This window comes from Neodiprion lecontei, chromosome 2 (genome assembly GCF_021901455.1).
Source record: "Neodiprion lecontei isolate iyNeoLeco1 chromosome 2, iyNeoLeco1.1, whole genome shotgun sequence".
Classification (NCBI taxonomy): Eukaryota; Metazoa; Arthropoda; class Insecta; order Hymenoptera; family Diprionidae; genus Neodiprion; species Neodiprion lecontei.
In genome coordinates, this window is record NC_060261.1 from 33172574 (window position 1) to 33194328 (window position 21755).

Genomic DNA, 21755 nt, shown 5'->3' on the forward strand with positions numbered 1-21755 from the left:
GTCGCAAGTGTACGCGTACGTACAATAAGATTGGGCGAAAGAAAGAATCGTTGGAATTCGAATAAAGGTGCGGCTTAATCCGGTAGCACGCGTCGATGCGTGTGACGCAACAATAACAAAAAAACAAAAAAAAAAATTAAAAAAAATAAAAAAAATTTTTAAAAAAAAGGAGAATAGAAAAAAACTTTTTTACCATTCGATTCCTCCCCCCCTCCTCAGCCGCATGTTCCTCCGTCTAACATGTGCGCCTTTCTCTCTGTACAATCGCAGACGTCACCTGGGATCGTATTAACTTTCGCCCAATTTGGTATACGTACCACACTAATAAATAATAGACGAGACTTAATAACGGAGCTATCTGGCTTGTCCTCATTGTACGGTCGGGTGCGTGTCTATAACATATGTATTAACACGTACTTGCAAGCTGCACATCTACCAATCGCCTCGCGAGGATACTCAATAGATTTGAGACAAGGCGGCAATACGCCGCCGCCTCGGCCTGTACACGGGAATTAAAATTACAATAACTCCGGATTGGCCGGAGCTCTCTTACCTTGTCTTCGCAAGCCTTGTGACACGTGTATTTGCATACTGGAACAAAAAGAAGAGAAAAAAATCAACGGAAGATAATGACGTCGTTATTTATTCAGAGATAACCGCGCGCAAGGTGCGGTATTAGTTATCTTTATTGTTTCTTTCCCCGTAACTTTTTTTCTTGTGATTGTTTTGTTTCTGTCTTTTTCAAATTATAATCAAGTTAAATTTAAAGTACCTTCAACAAGGGTCGAGGGAAATTCAATCTCTGATAAGTTGATTGAAGAAAGAAAATAGCAAAAACAAAAAAATTACTCGAGTTTCGAGATAGCCGTATAAACAACTGTCGATCTATGATAAACTTTTTTACCGACGGTCAAGCTCCGCTGACTCACACTTACCGCGGCAGCACGAAGCCTGCTTGATGACCGGCTGATGACAAAGATGACACGGCCTCGACTTGCGCAGCTGCTTTGTACGGAAAACGTGACATTGCGGTTCAAATTCGCTCTGGAACATAGGAAAATACAAAAATAATGTTAGTTAGCGTGTGGACAGAAGCTTTCGACAATTTTTTGAGCAGAGCTTGCTCAGCCGGTAAGAACAGGCAGCTTTGTTTACCTCGGATGGTAATTGCGCTGCGTGAGCTTGCAGCTTGTGCTGGGCAGCTGTTTCTAAGAGCGGGAAAGTCGTGCGCGTGCGCCGCTGAACCTGACGCAAACCAAAGCCGCGGCGTCATTATGCAGCGTGGCAATTTATCAAACGCACGCTGAGAGACGTATGGACTGAGATGCGGGTCCGAATATCATTACAGATCGTGTGGAGAGTCTAGAAACACGCGGTGACTCTGTAACTTACAGTGGTGATCAGCTACCAACACAGATTTGCATTCGGCACAGAGCGGGCATTGGCTCGACTTGCGCAATGAGATAATTTGATGGGATTCACGTGAAAGAGGAAATCATATTTCACCGTAAACTACTTCTACATACCATAGGAAAGATGGAAAATCAGCGCTATTTCAAAGCGCGGTTGAAATTTTAATTAACAATTTGTATCTCACGTGTATGTGTTTCGTTTTTCATTTTTATTTTCATTTCTCATCAAACAGCAAGATTCTTGAAAAGGACGAGCCGGTTTTCGTTTCGATGTATTTTTACATCATTTTCTCATTTAAAGCGGTATATCATGAAAATTTACTCCGAGGCACGGACTTGTTTGGTCGCCGGATCGTCGATCCGTAACTAACTAATTGCCTAATAACGATATCCCCTCTTCTGCAGTATTTGGACATCTGCTTCGCTCTCGAAATCACAAGTAATGAAGGGATTTTTTCTTTTTTCATGGAGAAGTAATGTGACGTCACTCTTTATCACAGAACAGATGTAGAATGAATACCGATTCATGCAACTAAGAGTAAAACGTAAACTGTTTAAAAAGTGAAGAAGCCGCGATTCGAACAATTCGCTGATCTTTTAGATGGATTGAATTTTGGTCATGTCACAAGTTTTTCAATTTGTGCATTACGTTCTTTCAGATACATTAGTAATATCGCTTCATTACACACTTTCTCACCGAGCGTCGAAACGGTACCGCCAAGTAAAGACGTGCCGAGATTCGAAACCGTATTTCAAATAGACCTCATTATACCGTAGCACGCTTTAAATCTTGGCCAGTTTGCCATTACCCGGATGTAATAATAAGAAGCTGCCACAGCTAGAAAATAGTGATGGAACTACCGCTTCGGGTTGAAAATACAAACGAGAATCGTTGTAACTCTGGAAGCGTGAAAAGCTCATCCCCGGTTTCGTTCATCCATGAACGGCCATGAGCAGTTCTTCACGAAATGTTGAAGACAGCTGTGCATTCTTCCTAACGATCTCAGGTTGCATACCCCTCAAGATCTGGGTGACCCGAGGTGAGCCTTGGTCTGGGTAAAACGCGGTTAGAGAAGAGCCTGAGAGAGGAAGCTGAAGAAAGGGACGCGGCGTGAGTGTGCAGGAAGCCGCGGTGGTCTTCCGAGGCCAGGTAAGTGAGATCTTGTGCTTCGGTGAAGGTGGCTAGATACGTACGAGAAGGAGGTGGACGCGGTATCGCGACGTGGTAGTGAGTTTGCGGTCAACGAACCCGGGACAACTATTTACAACAAACCCTTCGTTCACACATCTCGGTGGGAATGAATACAAATGAAATCTTGACGGAGAGCCTGGTGCACCGAGAGTGCAGCACCATCAGCTAATTGATCTTTCGTTTCAACGAGCCGCAGCCTTCTCCATGCTACAGCATGGGTTTTACTTATAGATCATATCGTCCCGCGCATAGCTGTGTGCTGTGCGTCGTGTGCCTCCACCACAATCACGCGAACGTACGTATTTTTACGACACTCGACTTACCACCGAACCCCGGAATGACTCATTTCAATTGATCTTATGGGAGTAGTAGTTGGTAATTAATCAAACGAATGAACCCCCGCCATGCGCCGCACGTTCGTTTCGAGATAGGTACCCGTCTATTCCCTATTCCCCGTCTATGACCCCGTAATAATGAATTGAACCACTCATGATCGCCTAGTTGCCTCTTCTTTTCCGACTTCACGTGCAACGTTCGGAGGATGAATCACAATCGAAGCTTCGGAGCCCACGATGTTGTACATACCACGACGCGTGGTGGATTTCATAGTTTTTCGTCTAACAATTAAAATTTTTATGCCCCCTGCCCTCTCTCTTTCTCTCTCTCTCTCTCTCTCTCTCTCTCTCTCTTACTGATCCCTCGTGCTTGATTAAGCAATTGAATGACGCGATGGTTGGTGTCCAGAACCGATGCAACCGTGAGGAAAAGAGACGAACTGGGGAAAGGCTGTGGCTGAAAAGACTACGTACTTCTTTTGAATTCTGAAATGCGTGCGCGTGGGCATATAGCTGGAGATATTTAATAGCTAACTAACCGTTTCTGCCTTGCGTGTACATCATGTGCACATATACGACTATTTTCGTCTGTCTTCGTGTACGGATTACCAAGCACAGTTGGACGGTTGTTCGCCGCTGCAGTTGTAGCCAAGCGCACGTAGATATCGTCGACATTAGTATAATTAACCCAATTTCTTTCTAACAGCTCATCGTGAGGTCTTAAGAATGCGATAGGCCTGCTCTCGTCAGCTCTTGGTTAATATTTCGTTATTAACAAGCTACCACATAAACTGCTCCCGATACGTTGGAAGATTATTACAAGTCGTAATTATCTGCAGAGTCTCATCGCCTTGGGGTCAAATTATTCGGCCAATTGTAATCGACGATTTGATATTGTCGCGCATGAAAATTCTCGTTAATCGTTTGATAGAAATTGAAAGATTACAAGGTTTATTTATTCGCCGAGTAAGAGTCAAATTCCTTAACTCCGTACGGCGCTACAAAAATGCAAAAGAAATAAAGGTAAATAAATAATCATGAATATCAATGCTTGAGACGATTCGTATAGTAGTATTTTTCAAGGAGTTCAAGTGATTTCAATATATAAGTGAAGAGCGTCGTGCATTTCAGGCCTCAAGGCTTTCGCCCTGTGCGAAAGATGCTTTATTGAGTGTGTGTGTGTGTGTGTGTGTGTGTGTGTATGTTTCACATTTTTATTCTTGTTTTCGGCCCATGAATCTTCAACACAGCTCTCCCCTTGTGTATTTATCAATGCAGCTTACCCGCGTACTCGAGAGCTTTGAGCTTTATCCCACGTAAGGATGTGTGGGGCGCACCCGAGTAGATATACGTATATGCCTATGTATTATACATATATGTATCTACTTAGCGTTTAGCACGATTTGCAAGTGATACAGAGATGAAAAAGCACGACTTTTCACCCGTGGTAAAAGATCATAGTTGCATGGATTTTCGTACAACCTAGCTTTCAACCGGAAAACCTTTCAGTTTCGTCTCTTCTACAGGTTGAAAGTACTTCACGAAATCATCCAGTCGGTGTTTTTGAGGATCCATTCCATCCATTACGCGTGGGTTGAAAAATATTTCCGTATGGTCAGTGTGACGTCGGTAAGTACGTGTCTGTCTCGTGTATTGATGGCGTAGGAAACGAACACGTGGGTGTATCACGTTTATACATATACATATACACTTACATAGGAGTAAATTTTGAATGGAAATTTATTCCGAGTGAGAAGCGATTCGGTTAGTTTACATATTACTCTCACAAGGGGAGTGTCAAACTTGGGAATCACAGATTTCCATCACTTTTATATATATTGTAGGGCAGGGTCCCCTCAATAAATATATAAAGCGGCAAGACGCCATTCGTTTTTATTATTGAGAAATTTCAACTCAAAGTTCTATATGTAACTTAAGTAGAAGGAACCTTTTTACCAGTTGCAGCAATAGTTCCGTGGCGTAGCGGTAACGCTCTTGCTTACTGAGGGACCGAACGGCTGTTCAAGTTCCGTTAGAGGTACTTTTTTTTTTTTTTTTATAAATTATTTAATACAAAAGTAAATAATTAATAATTAATATTTCTATAAATTATTTTTTTATTTTTAAGTTAGGAAAAAATACAAAAAATGATAAACATAGGATTTGTAATAATTATAATAACAAAGTAATCAATATTATCAAAAATAAAGTCGCTCAGTAAGCAAGAGCGTTACCGCCACGCCACGGAACTATTGCTGCAACCGGTAAAAAGGTTCCTTCTACTTAAGTTACATATAGAACTTTGAGTTGAAATTTCTCAATAATAAAAACGAATGGCGTCTTGCTGCTTTATATATTTATTGAGGGGACCCTGCCCTACAATATATATAAAAGTGATGGAAATCTGTGATTCCCAAGTTTGACACTCCCCTTGTCAGTCGGACCCTGTTCAATTGTCACTGCATTCATGTTTTGTGCATTGTGTACATACACTCGACGCGTTGCTCGTTCTGTTTTGTTACGAATTTACAAAGGGATTACCAATCAGATCGATCTCTCCAGCTTTTTTATCCGCTCGTTAGAGTTCCATAAAATCTGGTTCAGGTAGGCGCCGGGCAGGTATTACGCGTTACGTTCCAGACTCGAAGAATTCCTTGTCTTCTTTATATTTTACCCCTTCTTTAGGAAATTTCACATCGACGGTGAATCGTTTCGAGTTCAGGCGAGGCAAGCCCGTTACGTAGTCTGGAGATGAATGCTGCACCTCTTACTTAATTAAGGAAATACACTATTTCAAACGGTTCAACGCACCTTAAACGTTCGTGCGTATAAAGGTTCATATACTTACGATTTCGTTTGCTACATTTCATGCCCTCTGCCTTATACTCAGCAGAGTGTGACTCACGTGTGAACACAGTTGCGTTTTAGGAGCGCCTGGCGATCATTCAAAGTCACTTGAAACGCGCGTCTACGGGGCGACGTGCATTTCAAGATAACCGTCGAGCTTGCTTCTTTCTTCTTTACTTTTTTCTCTCTTCATTTCTTAATATTTTCCTCTCTCTCTCTCTCTCTCTTTATCCTCTCTGTCCTTATTTATTTCACTCAAGACCATACCAGAGGACAGCTGAACCTTCGCCTCCTCTTCTGTACGGTCGTGGAGCGGGTCATTTGTCATGCGCTTGTACAGTCATATGGTATTCAAATGTTTTTGTTTCTACTCTGTGTCCGGTGAGGGTTGACGATAAGTAAATCGTCACCACCTTGAATCGATTCCAGATCCCTTTATTCCCATCAAACCAAAGGGTGCAGCCTTCACAGAGACTTTGCTCCAATTATTCATGCCAAGAAATAAATTGCACGATCGAACAAACGACGAGAAGAAGGTAGAAGAGAGAATTTGTCCAAAGCGGCGAATGAACAATGGCCTTACGAGCATGGTCAAAAATGTTGACCCTCGTTGACCAGTGGTCTCTAAATCTTATGAACTTTTTACCTTCTGGCGCGAAGAGCCGCCGAGGAGATGAGAAGAAGGCGAAGAAGAAATCGTCAAGAAGGCAAACGGAGCTGCAGCCGCGATGCCACGAACCGTCATAAAACGGAATGACATCGACCTGCACACGAGTTCACGAGCCCACATGCACGCTTTCCGTAGGAGGAGGACTTATGGCTTACCGAGAAATGTAATAATTCCTTCGGCCCTACGCCGAACCCGGAACGCACTAAACGTGCGTCTAGGTATCACCTACGAGTGTACCTTCTACCCACATCTACCCGGTTTTCCGTTTTCCGTTATTACGATACAGAATGCGCGCCCACACCGAACACGTTGGACCACCGACAGATAAGTACCCATAATAACCCGGTATTCCAAAGTGGCACCTTTCAAAGGAAAGAAAGTTGGGAAAAGTAACGTACGATCGATCAAATTCTTCATTCAAATGAGTGATCTCTTTTCACATTCGATTTCAAAAAGTCAGACGTCTTTAGTTTCAACTTTCTTTCCACCTGAGACAGAAAAGTTACAGCCTGAGATTCCAGCGCAATTTAAGTCATCGAGTAAACAAATCGCTCGTTTTTATTTTTGCGGAACATTCTGTTTCAACCGTGAAACGCGTAATATCTTGTTTAATTCATGTGATAAATAGGCCAATTAGAACTGGGGGAGGAACAGATAGTATCTTGTGTACAATGGTAACGCAGAGCGTCTTTCGAGCGGTACAAACCGCGTCCTAAAAATACCAACATTGCGACCGCGGCTCTTTGTCCGGGGCATCTCACGATACGATCATGACATTATTCATACGCCTATCTCATTGGCTTATCGACGATAATGCGTGTTCTCACCTACGCCGTATCACGTGACCCCGGGCATCTTGACAGCAGAATCTAAGACCGGCTGTCCCGCGGGTCCAGCTCTGCTCCTATTTTCCTTTTCTCCTCTTCTCCTCTTCTCCCTCTTGACGTTTTGTTCTGTTTTCAAAGTCTCGTTTCATGACTTTGCAAACTCGCAAACGAAGAGGACGCGCAGTCGGGACGGTGACTTTTACGATCGCTATGCAGTACAGCTGCGTTTAGACCGACGGATAAATAAGGAATAAAGAAAAAAAAAAAACAAGTCCCGTTCTCTTTCGAACACTTTCTCTTCAAAAGCTTGTTATCTCATGTTTAATTCAACTTCATGCCGATTACGGGCTGTGCAGTATTCCAAGTTCCAGGATACGTAATCAATTAAGCATCCCGAATAAATATTAAAAAAAAAAAACGACTCATAATTTTTTGTTGAAAGGGACGGAAAAAATTTATAGTACGTGTACCTAGTTGTCAAGGTTCTTCGAAAGTAACAAGTTATTTTTCAGCGACATTATACTCGATTTTCGTAACTGTTTAGACGACGTCAAACGTTGCCAAGCCATTGTGACGTAAGAATAATTTGCATAGATATTCCGCGTGGTATAAATTGACATCTTATCATGCCTATTGTAGCTTCGGTCTCTCACCGCGACGCGAACAACAAAATGTTAACAACGAGTATCCGGATGAACAACAGCTGAGTGATGCCATAAGTAAGAATGCGATAATACCTTGTCGCCTTTGTAGGATTCATTCGCAGATATAATTGAATCTCGCAATACCCGCATTCGACATCGCCACATCGACACGATCCCGTGTATCTTCGTAAACAGGGCTTGTGTACCGGTGAACATGTTACAGCGGTATCGCGAATCGGTCATAAGAACGCCGCACTAGCCGGTAACTCGAGGAATAAGAATAGCCCCCCTATTTATTTGCCGGATCAAAGCGTACAAGCCGATTTTAGCCGTAAACTCAGCATGTTCACTGTGCAGAGCGGGCCGGTACTTAATAATAATACATACAACAACCTCGAGTTGTTACCGAACCGAGATATGAGATCCGACGCGGCCTGAGGGCTGAGGACTTCAGGTAACCCGAGCAAGCCCCGAGGAGTCGTGTTGTGTACGAAACCCAGCAATATACCTTGCTTCGGAAACCTCAGGCGTTCGGTGAATAAATAGAGGCTTTTTACTCGGCACAATAATCGTGTATTGGGAGCAGATACTCGATTTGCAGAGCTACCGATGGATGCCAATTAATCGGTCAACGGAACACCTACCAAAACTAAATCCTACATTTCTCTTCTGCTTTTTGCTTCTTGTTTGTTCGGTTTTAGCTAAGGTTCTGTAACCCATATCAAGTAATTGAATGGCTATGTTGATCTCATGAGCTATAAGGGACTGTTTGACTGAGCAGGCAAGACGGAAAATTGGTCACGGTTTCACCTGCAGTATCCTTGAGCTGGAATAACAGACGATTAAGAAAAGTAGAGAAAAATAGCAGTTATAATAGCCGAACAATCAAGTAAATATCACTCATCTTATTTGGTATTATGTTTCATAATAAAACACACTATTGCAACAAAAGCACGATGAAACGTAACAGTCACTGTTGAAAACATGTTCTGAATACGTGTGGCTGCCATCTAGACTTTAATTATGCAGCCGACAGGTGGGATTCGTAACCGCAACTTAGCGTTCGATATCAATTCAATAAGTCAATCAGTTGATTGGTGTCAAATTAGTTACAGTCGAAAACGGGAGGAGCTTGGAGATAGACGAGTAGGATTTCACGAAGCGAGTGCGAGGTGTTGGAAGTCTATGGAAACAGTGGGACGTTGAAAAATGGTGAGTGCCATATTTTTCTAATTGTTCGCGGATTTGATCCACTCGATCACTGTCACGACGTTTCATTCCCTTAAGGTCACCGGCAAGTATACTAAGGAGATCTTGGGATGGGCTGACTACGCTGTGATCGGTATAATACTTGCGATCAGTTCCAGTATCGGAGTTTACTACAGATTTACCGGTGGCCGACAGAAAACTGTACAGGTAACTCAGTTTTTTGTAAACCAAACGAGCAAAATGGGTATTGCCATGGAAGATACCGTGATGGCCGTTGCGTTGTGAATTTCGTGAACAGTTGCATGTTCAACCCACATTAGGGCAATTTTCTGAAAAATCAAATGGTCTAATTGAATCGTGAAGTTCAGTCTTCGCTCTGCTTACATATCTTCGCGTCCATGGGCTCGACGCGATAGTTTTTTATCCATGACTCGTCAACAGGAATACTTTTCGGCCGATCGAACGATAAATGCGGGAGTGCTGGCATTTGCTTTGATGGTGTCATACATGTCGGCTATTACTCTACTCGGAACGAGCGCTGAAAATTATGCTTACGGTTCCCAAATCGTGGCAATGTACTTTGGACAGGGTCTGGCCACCCCGTTCGTGAACTACTTGTATCTTCCAGTGTTCTTCAAGTTCCAAAAAATGAGCACCTTCGAGGTAACGGTTTGACTTTGAGATTCATGCTCGTTCTGCAGCAGGTACCGCAAAATTACGTTCTTAAAACATCTTGCAGTATCTGGAGATGAGATTCGGTTTCACTGCAAGACTTCTCACGAGCATCATGAGCGCTTTGCACACGCTTTTATACACCGGGATCGTTCTCTACGCTCCAGCTCTAGCTTTGGAGGCTACGACTGGACTTTCAACTGACCTTAGCATACTCCTCATTGGCATCATCTGTACTTTCTACTCGACAATCGGTGGTATCAAAGCGGTACTTATGACGGATGTCTTTCAGGGCATCTTGATGTTCGGTGCCGCTATCATAGTCATTATATTAGGGATAATTAATATTGAGGGTGGCGTCGGGAGAATTTGGCAGTTGGCAGTTGACGGAGGCCGCATAGAGTTCGATAAGTGAGTAAACACAACGATTCGTTCCTCACACCAGAATTAGGCCGTCTGGTCGCTGATAATAACTGTCTACTTATAATACTTCGAAAATTGCAGTTTTTCTCTTGATCCAACGATGCGCCATACCTGGTGGAGTTTGACCATCGGGACGCTCATTATATCCTTGACGGCAAACGGCGTGACCCAAGTCCAAGTACAACGATTTCTCACCGTCAAGTAAGAGGGGAGGATCGACGTCGAAAAACGGCGGTGAAAATATCGTCTTCTAATATTCTTTCAGGACCCTGAGGAGTGCTCAGATAGCCGCGATCGGCAGTTGGCCGTTCGCCCTTTGTCTGGGGCTGCTGGCGAGTTTTGCTGGCCTGGTCATGTACGCCTTCTTCGTTGACTGCGACCCCGTGGCATCGGGGGAGATTTCTGCGAACGACATGCTGATGCCCTACTTCGTGGTAATGACGACCGCCAACATACCCGGACTGGCCGGTCTCTTCATCGCTGGAATATTCAGTGCGAGCTTGAGCACTGTGTCTGCGATCATAAATGCTCTGACTGCGGTTGCCCTGGAGGACTATGTAAAACCGGTGTACGATAAACTAGGTTTTCAGTTTCCAGAAAAGCGGGCTACCCTCTTTGGGAAGTTTCTGGCCGTTGCCGTAGGAGTAATATGCATCCTGCTGTCATATCTTTCGAAACGCTTTGGCAGCTTGGTCCAGGCGTCTTACAGCATTGCTGGAATAGTCTATGGACCATTGCTTGCCATTTTCACCCTCGGGATGTTCTTCGAGTCTGCAGAGGAGAAAGGCGCCGTCACGGGAACATTGTTCAGTTTGGCTTTAGTGAGTTGGATTGCTTTTGGATATCCCAGACCTTCCAAGATCCCATTGTCGGTCTCTACCGTCGGCTGCAACAATGTGACTCTACCAACGCAGATTGTGACAAGTATCAGACAAATGTATGTTTCCGATAGCTTTATATGATTGCTCGGCGCAATTCGCATATGCGCTAAAATTTTATTTTCATGTTGATGAAACTGGTGACCATGTGCATTTACTTTTCATAGGCCACTCGGGGATTCGTCATACTTTTATCTTTACCGAATTTCCTACATGTGGTACGCACCCATGGGCTTCATCGTGTCCATGATCATTGGTCTCGCAGTTAGCAACCTGATAGGTTTGCTCTCCAAGAACACTCCCCGAGAGATAGACCCAGACCTCTTCACGCCTCTGATAGCAAAGAGAGTACGGCGAAGGCGAGTCAACGTATCGAAAACATCAAACATTCAAATTTCAACGATTCATGAACATAAAAGGGACATACGAATTCCGTCGTAACTGATCGCTACGGGTAGGGAATACATTTGTCAGAGTTTTCTTTTGTCGATACAACAGCTACGTGGTAAAAGAGAACCAAATGATACTGAATAAGTATTTCAGACTGTTTAGAAAAAATGAATAATCGCTACTTGATTTGAACGTTAATCGTAAAGTACGTAGCCAACGAAATTAAATGAATTTAACCATGTAAACGTGTACATGTACCACGTGAGTTGAATAATTGATATACAATAAAAGCCAAATAAACAAAGTCACAAATGTACAGATAAAAGTAAAATTTCAAGGACTACTTTTGTTATCTGTTATGAAAATCCAAATTCGTTGGAAAAAACTATAATTTGAACGAGGACTGCACCTTTATTATATTACGAATTCTTATTAGGGTTCCAGCTCAAGTTGAGCATAATTGATCAGGCTCCTTGTCCATAATTATTCGAGGAGAAAAGATGAAAAATAGTTATCCTACCGACAATCTTCAAGACTAATGGTCACGTCATTTTATTTTGGAGTCGAAGTTATGTCTACAAACACTCGTTAAGAGCCTATTATTCACATTAATTGTGTTATGATGACCAATTTCTCCGTAGGCAGTTTTTTAATTTTTTTTTTTATCTTCAATCAATTTATGTGCAGTACATTACCGTAATCAAGGGAGTAGCGTCCATAATTAGCGTGAAATTTATCATTGTCCATGCCACTGTTGAACCATCGTCAGTGCAATACCGAACATTCACATCTCGCAGTTAAGCCTGTGTATTTACATGAACAAACCATGTATTTACAAACATCAATGAAGTCTCAGAAAGCCGATCACAGTCGGGAGAAGGCAAATGACTCGATGAATAAAAATGCCTTCTGTTTATTTACCGGATCAAACAATACGTCCTGATTTCAGCCCTAAAGGCAACTTGTATCACTACGCAAAGAGCATTTATTGTTACCAATAATACCCAACTATGAATTGTTACCGAACTGAGATACGAGATTTGATCCGGAGTGTGGACTGAGTACTGATGACTTTAGGTTAGGTACCCCGAGAAATATCGTGGTCTTGAAGAGGTTCAAAGATGCCTGTGGCAGTTCGAATCGATCGTTGAATAACTAAAGGCCGATTGTTCGGTACATTGAACGTGCGTTACGCGCAGATATTGAGTGAACAGGAGTACCGGTATAAGCGATCGGTGAATTGACCGTTTGAAACCACTTGCGAAAAAAAACGATTTCCACACTTGATTTCACGGCCTTCGGAATATTTTTTTCCGTGACATAATGATGGTTACCTAATAGCATCATGATTTCAGGAATTTCTAAGCTCCTCGTCCAGACAGCCAATCTGGTATTACTTTTGGACCGCATTATGTGAATTCTCGAATAGAATCTTAAGTGTTCTTTTTATTTTTCCTGTGCGTAGTTCAGTCGATGGACGTTCTCAAAATCCAACTCGCGTTTAAAACCAATATACGCATTTGAACTCTAATATATATCTGTAATCACGGATTTGTTAAAGGAAAAGAACTTCTGTGGAATTTTACAGCTCGTGCCATGACTCGAAGCTACAATTAATGACATCGGAAATTAAACAGTCGAACCATACACCAGCAGCTCGAGCTCTCATTTTGTCAACAGACGATTACTAAGCCTAATTCTCCTCCGCCGACTATCAGACACCGGGAGATTGGGTATCAGCGATAAATCTCTTTGGTAGATACCGACCTTTTTTGATTTCAATCGATACGTGTGTACGTGGTAGCGATTTTTGCTCCTCTGCAAAAATAATTTAATCACCGAAACGGCGAAGTTTCCCAAGTGGCTTATGAATAATGCATGGTCTAGAACAAGCGTCGAAGGTAATTGTAGAATTTATCATGGGACCAAGTTTCTAAATTAATCTGTTGATGGTACCGAGCTTATTTCATACGACCGATCGCGGCTGACCTTCCGAGTAAATTATGGCCCTCTTCGCGGTTCGCGTCGTATTTGCATGCATCGACAATGGCTACCTACCCCAGATCCATATGGGACTCGTTAACATCTATTAATATTAAACAGGTTCCCGCCTTCCATACTCCGTGTGGGGTTTGCTAATACGTTCGTAATGATCTGAGCTTGCTTAGTGAGCGGTACTTGGCGAGTTCCTCCACGCTTTATGATTTGGTCCCGAGTTTCTTGAACTTGAGCAATTCGCTGTGACCTGAATTTCACCCGACAGTTGAAGATGAGAATAGAGTGTGAAATCCCTCGATCACTGAATAAGTTATAACGTGCATGATATGGAAGTCGACCCGGTTAAAAATTCCACACTATGACGATTGAGATTACGCTTTCAAACGTGTAATCATTTTTTGTCTTCTCTCGTTATCGTCATATTCTAATTTTAATAACACTGTCGACTTAAGCTCGTTAAGTCTTCTAAGCTTCAGAATTAGTCAATCATGTCAGTTATCTCAATAGCACATCACAAAAGCTATTTGTACCAACAATGTTAAGTATTAATAATACAATAGCCTAAAGCCGTAAATGCATAGTGATAGTTACTAAGCCGTACCTTCCCCACCCCGCACAAGCTATCAGCTTATGATCTAATCACTGATTAATAACGCAGACATTCCGACAGAGTAAACTGTTTTCTCCAAACCTAAACTGAAAGAATATTTACAATAAATTATCAGATAGCCGATTGAATTAAATTTCATCACATTACTGGGCGTTTCTTTTTTTTTACTGTTTTTCATCTCACGAGGGTCATTTTTCGAAATAACAATTTATTTTTATCCCCACCAGATTTCTTACACGTGTTTGAAAGGCTTGTTTGGGGTTAGCCCCCCGTATATGTTATCACGTGTGCTCTGGCACAGGCTGCTGACCTGCTGCGTCTGGCGACGAAGGAAACTCGACGAACTAATTACTCAGTGAGTTGGAAAGAATTTGACATTGAGTGAGTTTCGATGTTGCATAGAATTGTTCAACCTGGTTAGCTACATAATATTTTTCGTATTTTAGTATTGAGCAGGATCAACGAGATACAGAATCTAAGAAGTTTGTAATACAGAAAATATATCCTCACTGACGTCTAAAAAATATTTCGTTATAAGTTTGTCTCACTGATAATATTCGTAAGTGGAATCGCATACTTTTTGAACGTGAAAAATGCTGTATGGCAAATCGCTTACAACATTCAAGACTCGTCAACTTTCATAACTAGGTCGATGTATCGGTTATGTTGATAAACTCGTATATATTTTCCTGCGAGACATCGATAACAACAAATGTAATAATTATATTAAGTTGTGCAGACACGGTCAGTGAGGATATAAAAACTAATGAGAATAGATATTTTCATTCCAAATCGTAGTTCTTAAAAAAGAATATTACATGTTAAAATTTTGAATAGCAAGAACGTCTTTCTCGGTTATCCTGCAGCGAATAACATTGCAGGACCAGCCTGTATAGAAGGGTGTAATAAATTATATAATACATACCAATGTCTGAGAATTCAATACATAATTATTAGTAACAATTTACGGATTCGATCATTTGGGATATAAGAACCGAAAAGTCTGATGCGATTTTAAACAATGTAGATACAAATGCTAGAAATTTGTGAGTCGAATGGTGGAATGTTATGTTTAAATAAAAGTAACGCCAAGATAGAAACTTTCTGGCCTTGATAAATTGGAGGCAAACCCTCATGGAACCAAGGAAACTATTTCACCAGACTTCGCACGTGCCAAATTAAAAACTGCTTGGACATCTTGTCGAGCTCATTTTCTTACGAATAAGTATTCCCCCCCTCCATCCACGTTCCTACTATCTCAGACGGGGTAATAATGATCTACAACGATGACTTTAACTGGTCGGTTCACGGATATCTTAGTATTACAAAACTGTAGAGTTCTCTTTGCATGTTATCATCAACATAAATACTAAATTCGAATTCCCAGTCGTTCGTTTACTGTAATAAAGCCATCGGTAGGCCGCCGTTACTTTTCGTACGACGACAATAATCTTACCAGCTCAAGGTGAAACCAAGCATACGTAAGCTAAAGTGGGGATTCGATCCATTTGTTTCAACATCTACAGAAACACAGAGAGGCGTCAAGACAGTCGCCCGTGGATCATTTGCGGACGCACAAGTTGTGCTACGAATTGAGTAAATCTCTCTATACGTGTAACATATATTCCGACGAGTGACCTGATTCGTAATATAGTATTACTCGATACCCTCTAATCCCACGTGGTTTCTAAGCTCTACTTGACTTGAGATAAAAGAGGGAATAAAAATATTCGAAGCAGCAATTAATACAGCAGTCACATCAGTATCATTCTGATAGCGGCTCATCGCTAGCAACAGATAGGCAAGTGCACGATGCTGGAAGACAGTTGACGTGCTGAAAATTCAATTTCACAAAAATGGTGAGTACCTATTCCGCTCCGCACCGACTTGGGTATTTTCGTTTCACATCACCCAGCAAACTTGACGAGATTTCACCCTTTTCAAGTCCAGTGCCGAGGACATTGCCACCCTGGGATGGGCCGACTACGTGGTTATTGGCGTCATGCTGGCGATCAGCGCGAGCATCGGAATTTACTACAGGTTTACAGGCGGACGTCAAAAAACTACGGAGGTTGGTATTTTCGTTGTTATCATTATTGCTTGTAGCGAACTTTCACCGTGCCGATGCGTGTAATCGTTTCTCTTGAGCAACCCTCACGATTTTTTGAAAGGAATATTTCTCGGCGAATCGATCGATGAGCATCGCTCCACTCTCTCTGGCACTGATGGTGTCCTTTATGTCAGCAATCACGTTGCTGGGAATCAGTTCTGAGAACTACATGTACGGCACACAGATCATTGCACTTTACGTAGGATACACCCTGGGCACCCCGGCGTCCCTCTATCTTTACCTTCCGGTATTCTTCAAGCTGCAAACAATGAGCGCCTACGAGGTGAGGATTTCGCTTTTGGGACGTATTCCTCGCCCCTCGCGCGTCCATCAGATTGAATTGCATTATACTCTACGTTGCAGTACCTGGAGATGAGGTTCGGCGTCGGTGCAAGACTCCTTGCCAGCATTGCAAATTCTCTGCAGCTGCTCCTCTACACCGGCGTCGTTCTCTATGCCCCGGCTTTGGCGTTGGAGGCAACGACTGGACTTCCGGGTGACATCAGCGTCCTCCTCATCGGTATCATCTGTACCTTCTACTCGACGGTCGGAGGCATCAAGGCGGTTCTGATCACCGACGTGTTTCAGGGTATTTTGATGTTCGTCGCAGTAATAATGATCATCATATTCGGCGCGATAAACGTGGAAGGTGGTATCGCTGGGATCTGGCAGAAGGCTCTCGACGGTGAGCGTATAGAGATCGACAAGTGAGTTCAAACTTTGATATTAGAGTTTCTATCGCACGTTGCGAATCACTGATGATAATCGCGAACTTCAAAACAAAAATTACAGCATTTCCCCGGATCCAACGATGCGGCACACTTGGTGGAGCTTGACCATCGGAGGCTTCTGCACTTTCTTGACTCTGTACGGAGTAAACCAGGTTCAAGTTCAACGGCTGTTGACCGTCAAGTAAGAGAGCTAATTCTTACCGCCGATCGCGTAATTCAAACCTGTCGACGAGACGTTCAAAATCGATTTTATTCCAGGACTCTGAGCGCGGCAAAAATGGCCATGTGGGGTAACTGGCCGTTCCTTACCCTCTTGGGAGTGCTAACCTCCTTCTCGGGCCTCGCGATGTACGCCTACTTTGCCGACTGCGACCCTCTGACCGCGGGGCAGATTTCCGCGAGTGACATGCTGATGCCCTACTTCGTGATGAAGACGATGGGCCACATTCCCGGTCTGGCTGGTCTCTTCATTGCCGGAATATTCAGCGCTGGTCTCAGTACCGTATCTGCGATGTTGAACTCCCTGGCCGCGGTTGCCCTGGAGGACTACGTCAAGCCGACGTACGTAAAGCTGGGATCCCAGTTCCCGGAGAAACACGGAACCCTGGTGGGGAAGATATTCGCAGTTGTCATCGGTCTTCTGTGTCTCGCGGTGGCTTATATTGCCAAAAATATGGGTAGCTTGATTCAGGCATCGCTCAGCATTACTGGGGCAATCGGTGGCCCGTTGCTGGGCATTTTCACGCTTGGAATGTTCTTCGAGTCTGCGGAAGAAATAGGGTCTGTTGTCGGGACTGTAATCAGCCTTGCTTTGATGTGCTGGACCGCATTCGGCCAGCCCAGACCTGCCAAAGTCGCGTTGGCAATGTCCACCAGTGGCTGCAGCGCGAATGTGACGACAGTGAGTTTGTCGACCGTGAGACAAGTGTGAGTCTTCGCTTCTTTATTATTCTGATAGTCCGTTCGTTGAATCAAAATTAATTTCTGTAAGAATCGAACTGGTAACAACCTTGATCATCCATTGTTTACAGAGCCGTCGGGGATTCGTCTTCCTTTTATCTCTACCGGATTTCGTACATGTGGTACGCACCGCTGGGACTCGTAGTCTCTGTCGTTGTGGGCCTAGCGGTGAGCAGTTTGGTACATCTAGTCAGGAAGAAACATTTGCCCGAGCTGAATCCGGACCTCTTCACGCCCCTGGTGGCCAAGAGAATAAGGCGAAGGCGCGTCGACGTGACCAAAACAACAAACAGTCAAATATTCACGCTGCAGACGCAAAAATCTGATAATGAGCTAGCTCACGTAGGCTAATCAACATGAATGTAAAAATTGTAAATATGATTGATAAATATCTGATAAACTGACTTTGCTATTTTCAATCGATCTTATACGGGAAGAAATAAACAATCCAGGAGTTTGTCAAAGAAAATCCTCGATTCTCCTGCCGTAATTCATCTTTAGATCTCACTGTTTGGCTTTTAATCTTCACAAGTGGCATCGGCTGTTAACGCAATTAGATGAATTAGTATCATAGATAACACAATCGGCTACAGACTCTATCAAACTTCCGATTAATTTTTACTGCTCTAAAAATGCAGGATTATATAAATATCGGCTCTTGTTAGGGAGTGTCATTGGCCGAACGTTAATGACTTTGCAATAATTTTTAAACAGAAACGCCTAATAATGCTTTTACTACGCGGAGTTTGACAAACTGTTTCCATGACGGAAATTTTTGTTTTCTAGGCGCGTAGTACTGCAAGTTTTGTCGAAAGAGTTTTTCATCGAGAATCTACAGAGTCTGGATGATCGATAGATTTTGACGCTCATACCGAGAGAAACATCGCACGGTTTGTCGAAGGTGTATAATAATTGTTCAATTGCAGGACGGCAGTGGTACCATTACTCAGCACTTTGACTGGAGATCTTCCGACAGTCTTCACAGTAAAAAAGATTCGTCATGGACCGTGGCGAGTCTGGCTATCCTGGTCTGAACAGTCTTTGGTCATGCGAGACCATTCGCAACTGGACTTGCAATCGTCGCTACCAGTGCAGTGGCTGTAACGAAACACCAACCACGGCTGCCTCCGTAACCACAAGTCAAGTTCTATGTTTCGCTCGTTGAACTCCCGTCTCATTTACTTCTTCGCTTCGATTAGTCCATAAAAGTCTACGATTGTCACAACTTTCCGAAAAGAATTTGTTAGGTTGAAATTGGGGTACCTGATACAACGCGACGGTTGAGTCATGGAAATTGTAAAATCAATGAAACTCTACCTTCGACCGCCACAGACTACTCCGATACTTGGCTTGGACGTATCTATACGGACCTGTCTCGTCGCGATCGTGTGGCGAGGAACCTGTTACGTCTGGTGAGGAAAGAGGCTTGTCTGAAGCCTCAGCCAGACCTCTTGACACCTTTGGTAGCCCGCAGATGCGACAGTGGCGAGTGGAAGGAAACCAGGGAAAAAAACGACAGCAGTTGATTCTCGACTCTCAGATCGTAATAAATTGACACGAAGTGGCGCCGTGTTGCATTAATATTCACTGACACACTTCGTCCTCGTCTTGGATCTTTAAAGAAAGATGATCGGCAATTTACAAAAAACATACATTGTAAATCGATTGACGTTCACTGTATAAATATCACAAAGAATCAACGCCCAACCTTTACGAGATTACATCCTGTTTTATTTTCCCATAATTCATTCTCTCCCATAATTTATTCGATCTGTGAATGCGTCTTGTCAGATGCGCCGTATCAACAGCCAGCAATAATCATTCAGAAAACTGTCAAGGTAAGAAAAGGAATGTGTTTAAACATCGCTCTGCCTTTCTTTGTGGTTAATCGCCCCATCGATTTCCGAACGGTGTGGTAAAAGCCCGTCTTTCCACGATTAGGAACATTTGTCGAGACATTGTATTTCGTATTCCCCATGAGAATGAAGGGCTTGGGTGTGCCGAGGCTTGATGTATTCTTAGCTTAATATCGGGTCGGTACGATGTTTGAACAGGCCTCCTTCCACCGTGGCTGGTCTTGCATGCTCGCAGAGCAAAGCTTGTGCAGTGCCTGGTAAAATGATTAACACTCTCCTGAAAAGGATCAAGTTGCTGTTAGTTTTGCGCCTTTAAAAAAATAACCTGCCGCAACGGAGGGGCATTCCCATATGTTTTTTCTCCCGTGGGGTGTTCCCGCTGTAGGGGGATGATATTCCCGCCCGAATGACAAGCGAGCATAAATATTTGTGACTTCAACACCGTAAGCTGATGGATTAAACCAGATCCTCTGGGCGAAGACAGGAGAGTCGCGAAAGCTCGTGGCTTTTCAAACAAAATGATAGAAGTTTATTATGAGAACTGCGTCGAGGTGAAAACAAAAATTGAGCAGGTCATTCTCGGTAAGAGATGTTCAGGTACTTTGCTTTCTGCTTTGATCAGCTTTCGGGTGAAGTGGTGAACGCAGGAAACGATTGGACATAATATGCTAAACTCCGAGGGATGCTGCATAGTCTGAAAATAAAGATTCCAGTTACGGCAGTCGAGGAGCAAACGTAAGCAGAAATCTTGGCTCCGATCAGGGAATGGGTTAAATCGCGATGCTCTGCCAGAAGGGCTTCCCAAGCAGGAAGACGCCTCGCTCATGAATGAGGCGTTGACCACCGACCACATACTGCCAGTCCAGCCGGCCTCTTCACGTTCCGAGTATAAGGTTTCCTATTTCCAAACAGCTTTTATTTCGTCCGCCCACCGTATTCACGGTTCTCAATTAAATATACGACAGCTTTCAGAAGCACAGAATCATCCCATTCAATTTTTCACCTTTAGTGCTCTCTACAGTCCCGTCAAACCGGGTGCCTCGACATGTGGCTTTCCGGAATTGAGTTGCCCAATATGCTTTCAGCTAATCCCGCGACAACGAGACCGCCGTATCTGGTAACGAATCTATCCTATGGTCAACAATGTGTACAATACGAATACGCATGTACGCATAGAGCAACACGCAACTCTTGGGGGAGAAAATCGTTGCAAAATGGCGACAGATGTTCAACTGGTGAATCGATTTAAGAGCAGCAGCTGTTTCCCGCATCGATATAGCATTAGCGGTTGGATCGTTACGTGGGTTCTGTTATTTCAAAGGACCTAAGCAAACATTGTGTGCTACTTGGAACAGTTTTAATTATTTATTCCCATATCGGTCTCGACGTATTTTCAGTAATGCTTTTTCTCACTCGATGGATCTGCCACTCTCTCTGATTTCTCGTTCTTCCACACTCGTTCCATCATGCTCCGAGTACGTCTCAATGCTGGAACATCTTGTTCACCTGCGAACGTTTGTCACCGACGTATAGAAACGCCAAAGAGCGGATTCGAGTGTACTGGAGCAGGGAGGCGGGGAAAACTCACTGAATACCTGGTGGTACAATTTGACTTTAAAATTTCTTACCGTGTAGTTTCATCCCTCTGACACCGTTCTGGTTACGCGTATAAAAGCGGAATGAAACGAATATTTTTTGCTACAAAAATTTTTTCTAATTAACTACGACTTTGATGACAGTTCAACTGGCCATTCCTGATATAATTTCATGCCACGTTGAAAAAATTATTAAAAAAATCATTGTGAATGAATTGGAAACATCTTTTTTCACAAAGTTGTCGCTTAAACGTGTTCAAATGAGAAACAATGGTCGTACAGCTGTATAAACATTTCTTCGAGAGATTATTAACTCGATACGATCCGTACCCCGGGTTAATAATATTAAGATATTCGATTCTGAGTCATTTTCACATCTCAATTGATCGAGAACCA

At 43.1% G+C, this 21755-nt stretch overlaps 3 protein-coding genes across 8 annotated transcripts in view; 2 read left to right on the forward strand and 1 right to left on the reverse strand.

The window, feature by feature from the left end:
* The window catches only part of LOC107222459 (tensin-1), a 99797-nt gene that overhangs the window by 64037 nt on the left and 14005 nt on the right, over positions 1 to 21755 (reverse strand). For all 4 annotated transcript variants that reach the window (XM_015661838.2, XM_046732756.1, XM_046732755.1 and 1 more), the window contains exons 2-3: positions 936 to 1044; positions 554 to 591 (exon numbers count right to left, since the gene is read on the reverse strand). In XM_015661838.2, coding sequence (XP_015517324.2) covers positions 554 to 591; positions 936 to 1044 — 147 coding nt within the window. The remainder of the gene's footprint in view (positions 1 to 553; positions 592 to 935; positions 1045 to 21755) is intronic.
* On the forward strand, positions 8893 to 11806 carry LOC124293125 (putative sodium-dependent multivitamin transporter). The gene is made up of 7 exons (XM_046732768.1): positions 8893 to 9139; positions 9215 to 9343; positions 9578 to 9799; positions 9876 to 10219; positions 10313 to 10432; positions 10497 to 11168; positions 11277 to 11806. The coding sequence occupies exons 1-7, from the start codon at positions 9137 to 9139 to the stop codon at positions 11548 to 11550; spliced, it is 1764 nt and encodes a 587-aa protein (XP_046588724.1). The 5' UTR covers positions 8893 to 9136; the 3' UTR covers positions 11551 to 11806.
* On the forward strand, positions 15598 to 18312 carry LOC107222458 (putative sodium-dependent multivitamin transporter). Of its 3 annotated transcripts, none has more exons than XM_015661837.2 (7): positions 15598 to 15966; positions 16053 to 16178; positions 16279 to 16500; positions 16581 to 16924; positions 17010 to 17129; positions 17207 to 17875; positions 17980 to 18312. In XM_015661837.2, exons 1-7 carry the CDS (start codon positions 15964 to 15966, stop codon positions 18257 to 18259), a joined length of 1764 nt encoding a protein of 587 aa, XP_015517323.1. In that variant the 5' UTR covers positions 15598 to 15963; the 3' UTR covers positions 18260 to 18312. The 3 variants fall into 3 exon arrangements, with proteins under 3 accessions (XP_015517323.1, XP_046588722.1, XP_046588723.1); XM_046732766.1 differs by having other exon boundaries at positions 16058 to 16178; XM_046732767.1 differs by lacking the exon at positions 15598 to 15966 and having other exon boundaries at positions 16062 to 16178; positions 16256 to 16500.

What these genes read in the sequence shown, in the direction of transcription:
- LOC124293125 (XM_046732768.1), top strand. An exon ending in GCCGACAGAAAACTGTACAG is followed by an intron (nt 9,344 to 9,577) that starts GTAACTCAGTTT and finishes ACTCGTCAACAG; the next exon opens with GAATACTTTTCGGCCGATCG. An exon ending in GTGACAAGTATCAGACAAAT is followed by an intron (nt 11,169 to 11,276) that starts GTATGTTTCCGA and finishes TACTTTTCATAG; the next exon opens with GCCACTCGGGGATTCGTCAT.
- LOC107222458 (XM_015661837.2), top strand. An exon ending in CAACGGCTGTTGACCGTCAA is followed by an intron (nt 17,130 to 17,206) that starts GTAAGAGAGCTA and finishes ATTTTATTCCAG; the next exon opens with GACTCTGAGCGCGGCAAAAA. An exon ending in TTGTCGACCGTGAGACAAGT is followed by an intron (nt 17,876 to 17,979) that starts GTGAGTCTTCGC and finishes CATTGTTTACAG; the next exon opens with AGCCGTCGGGGATTCGTCTT.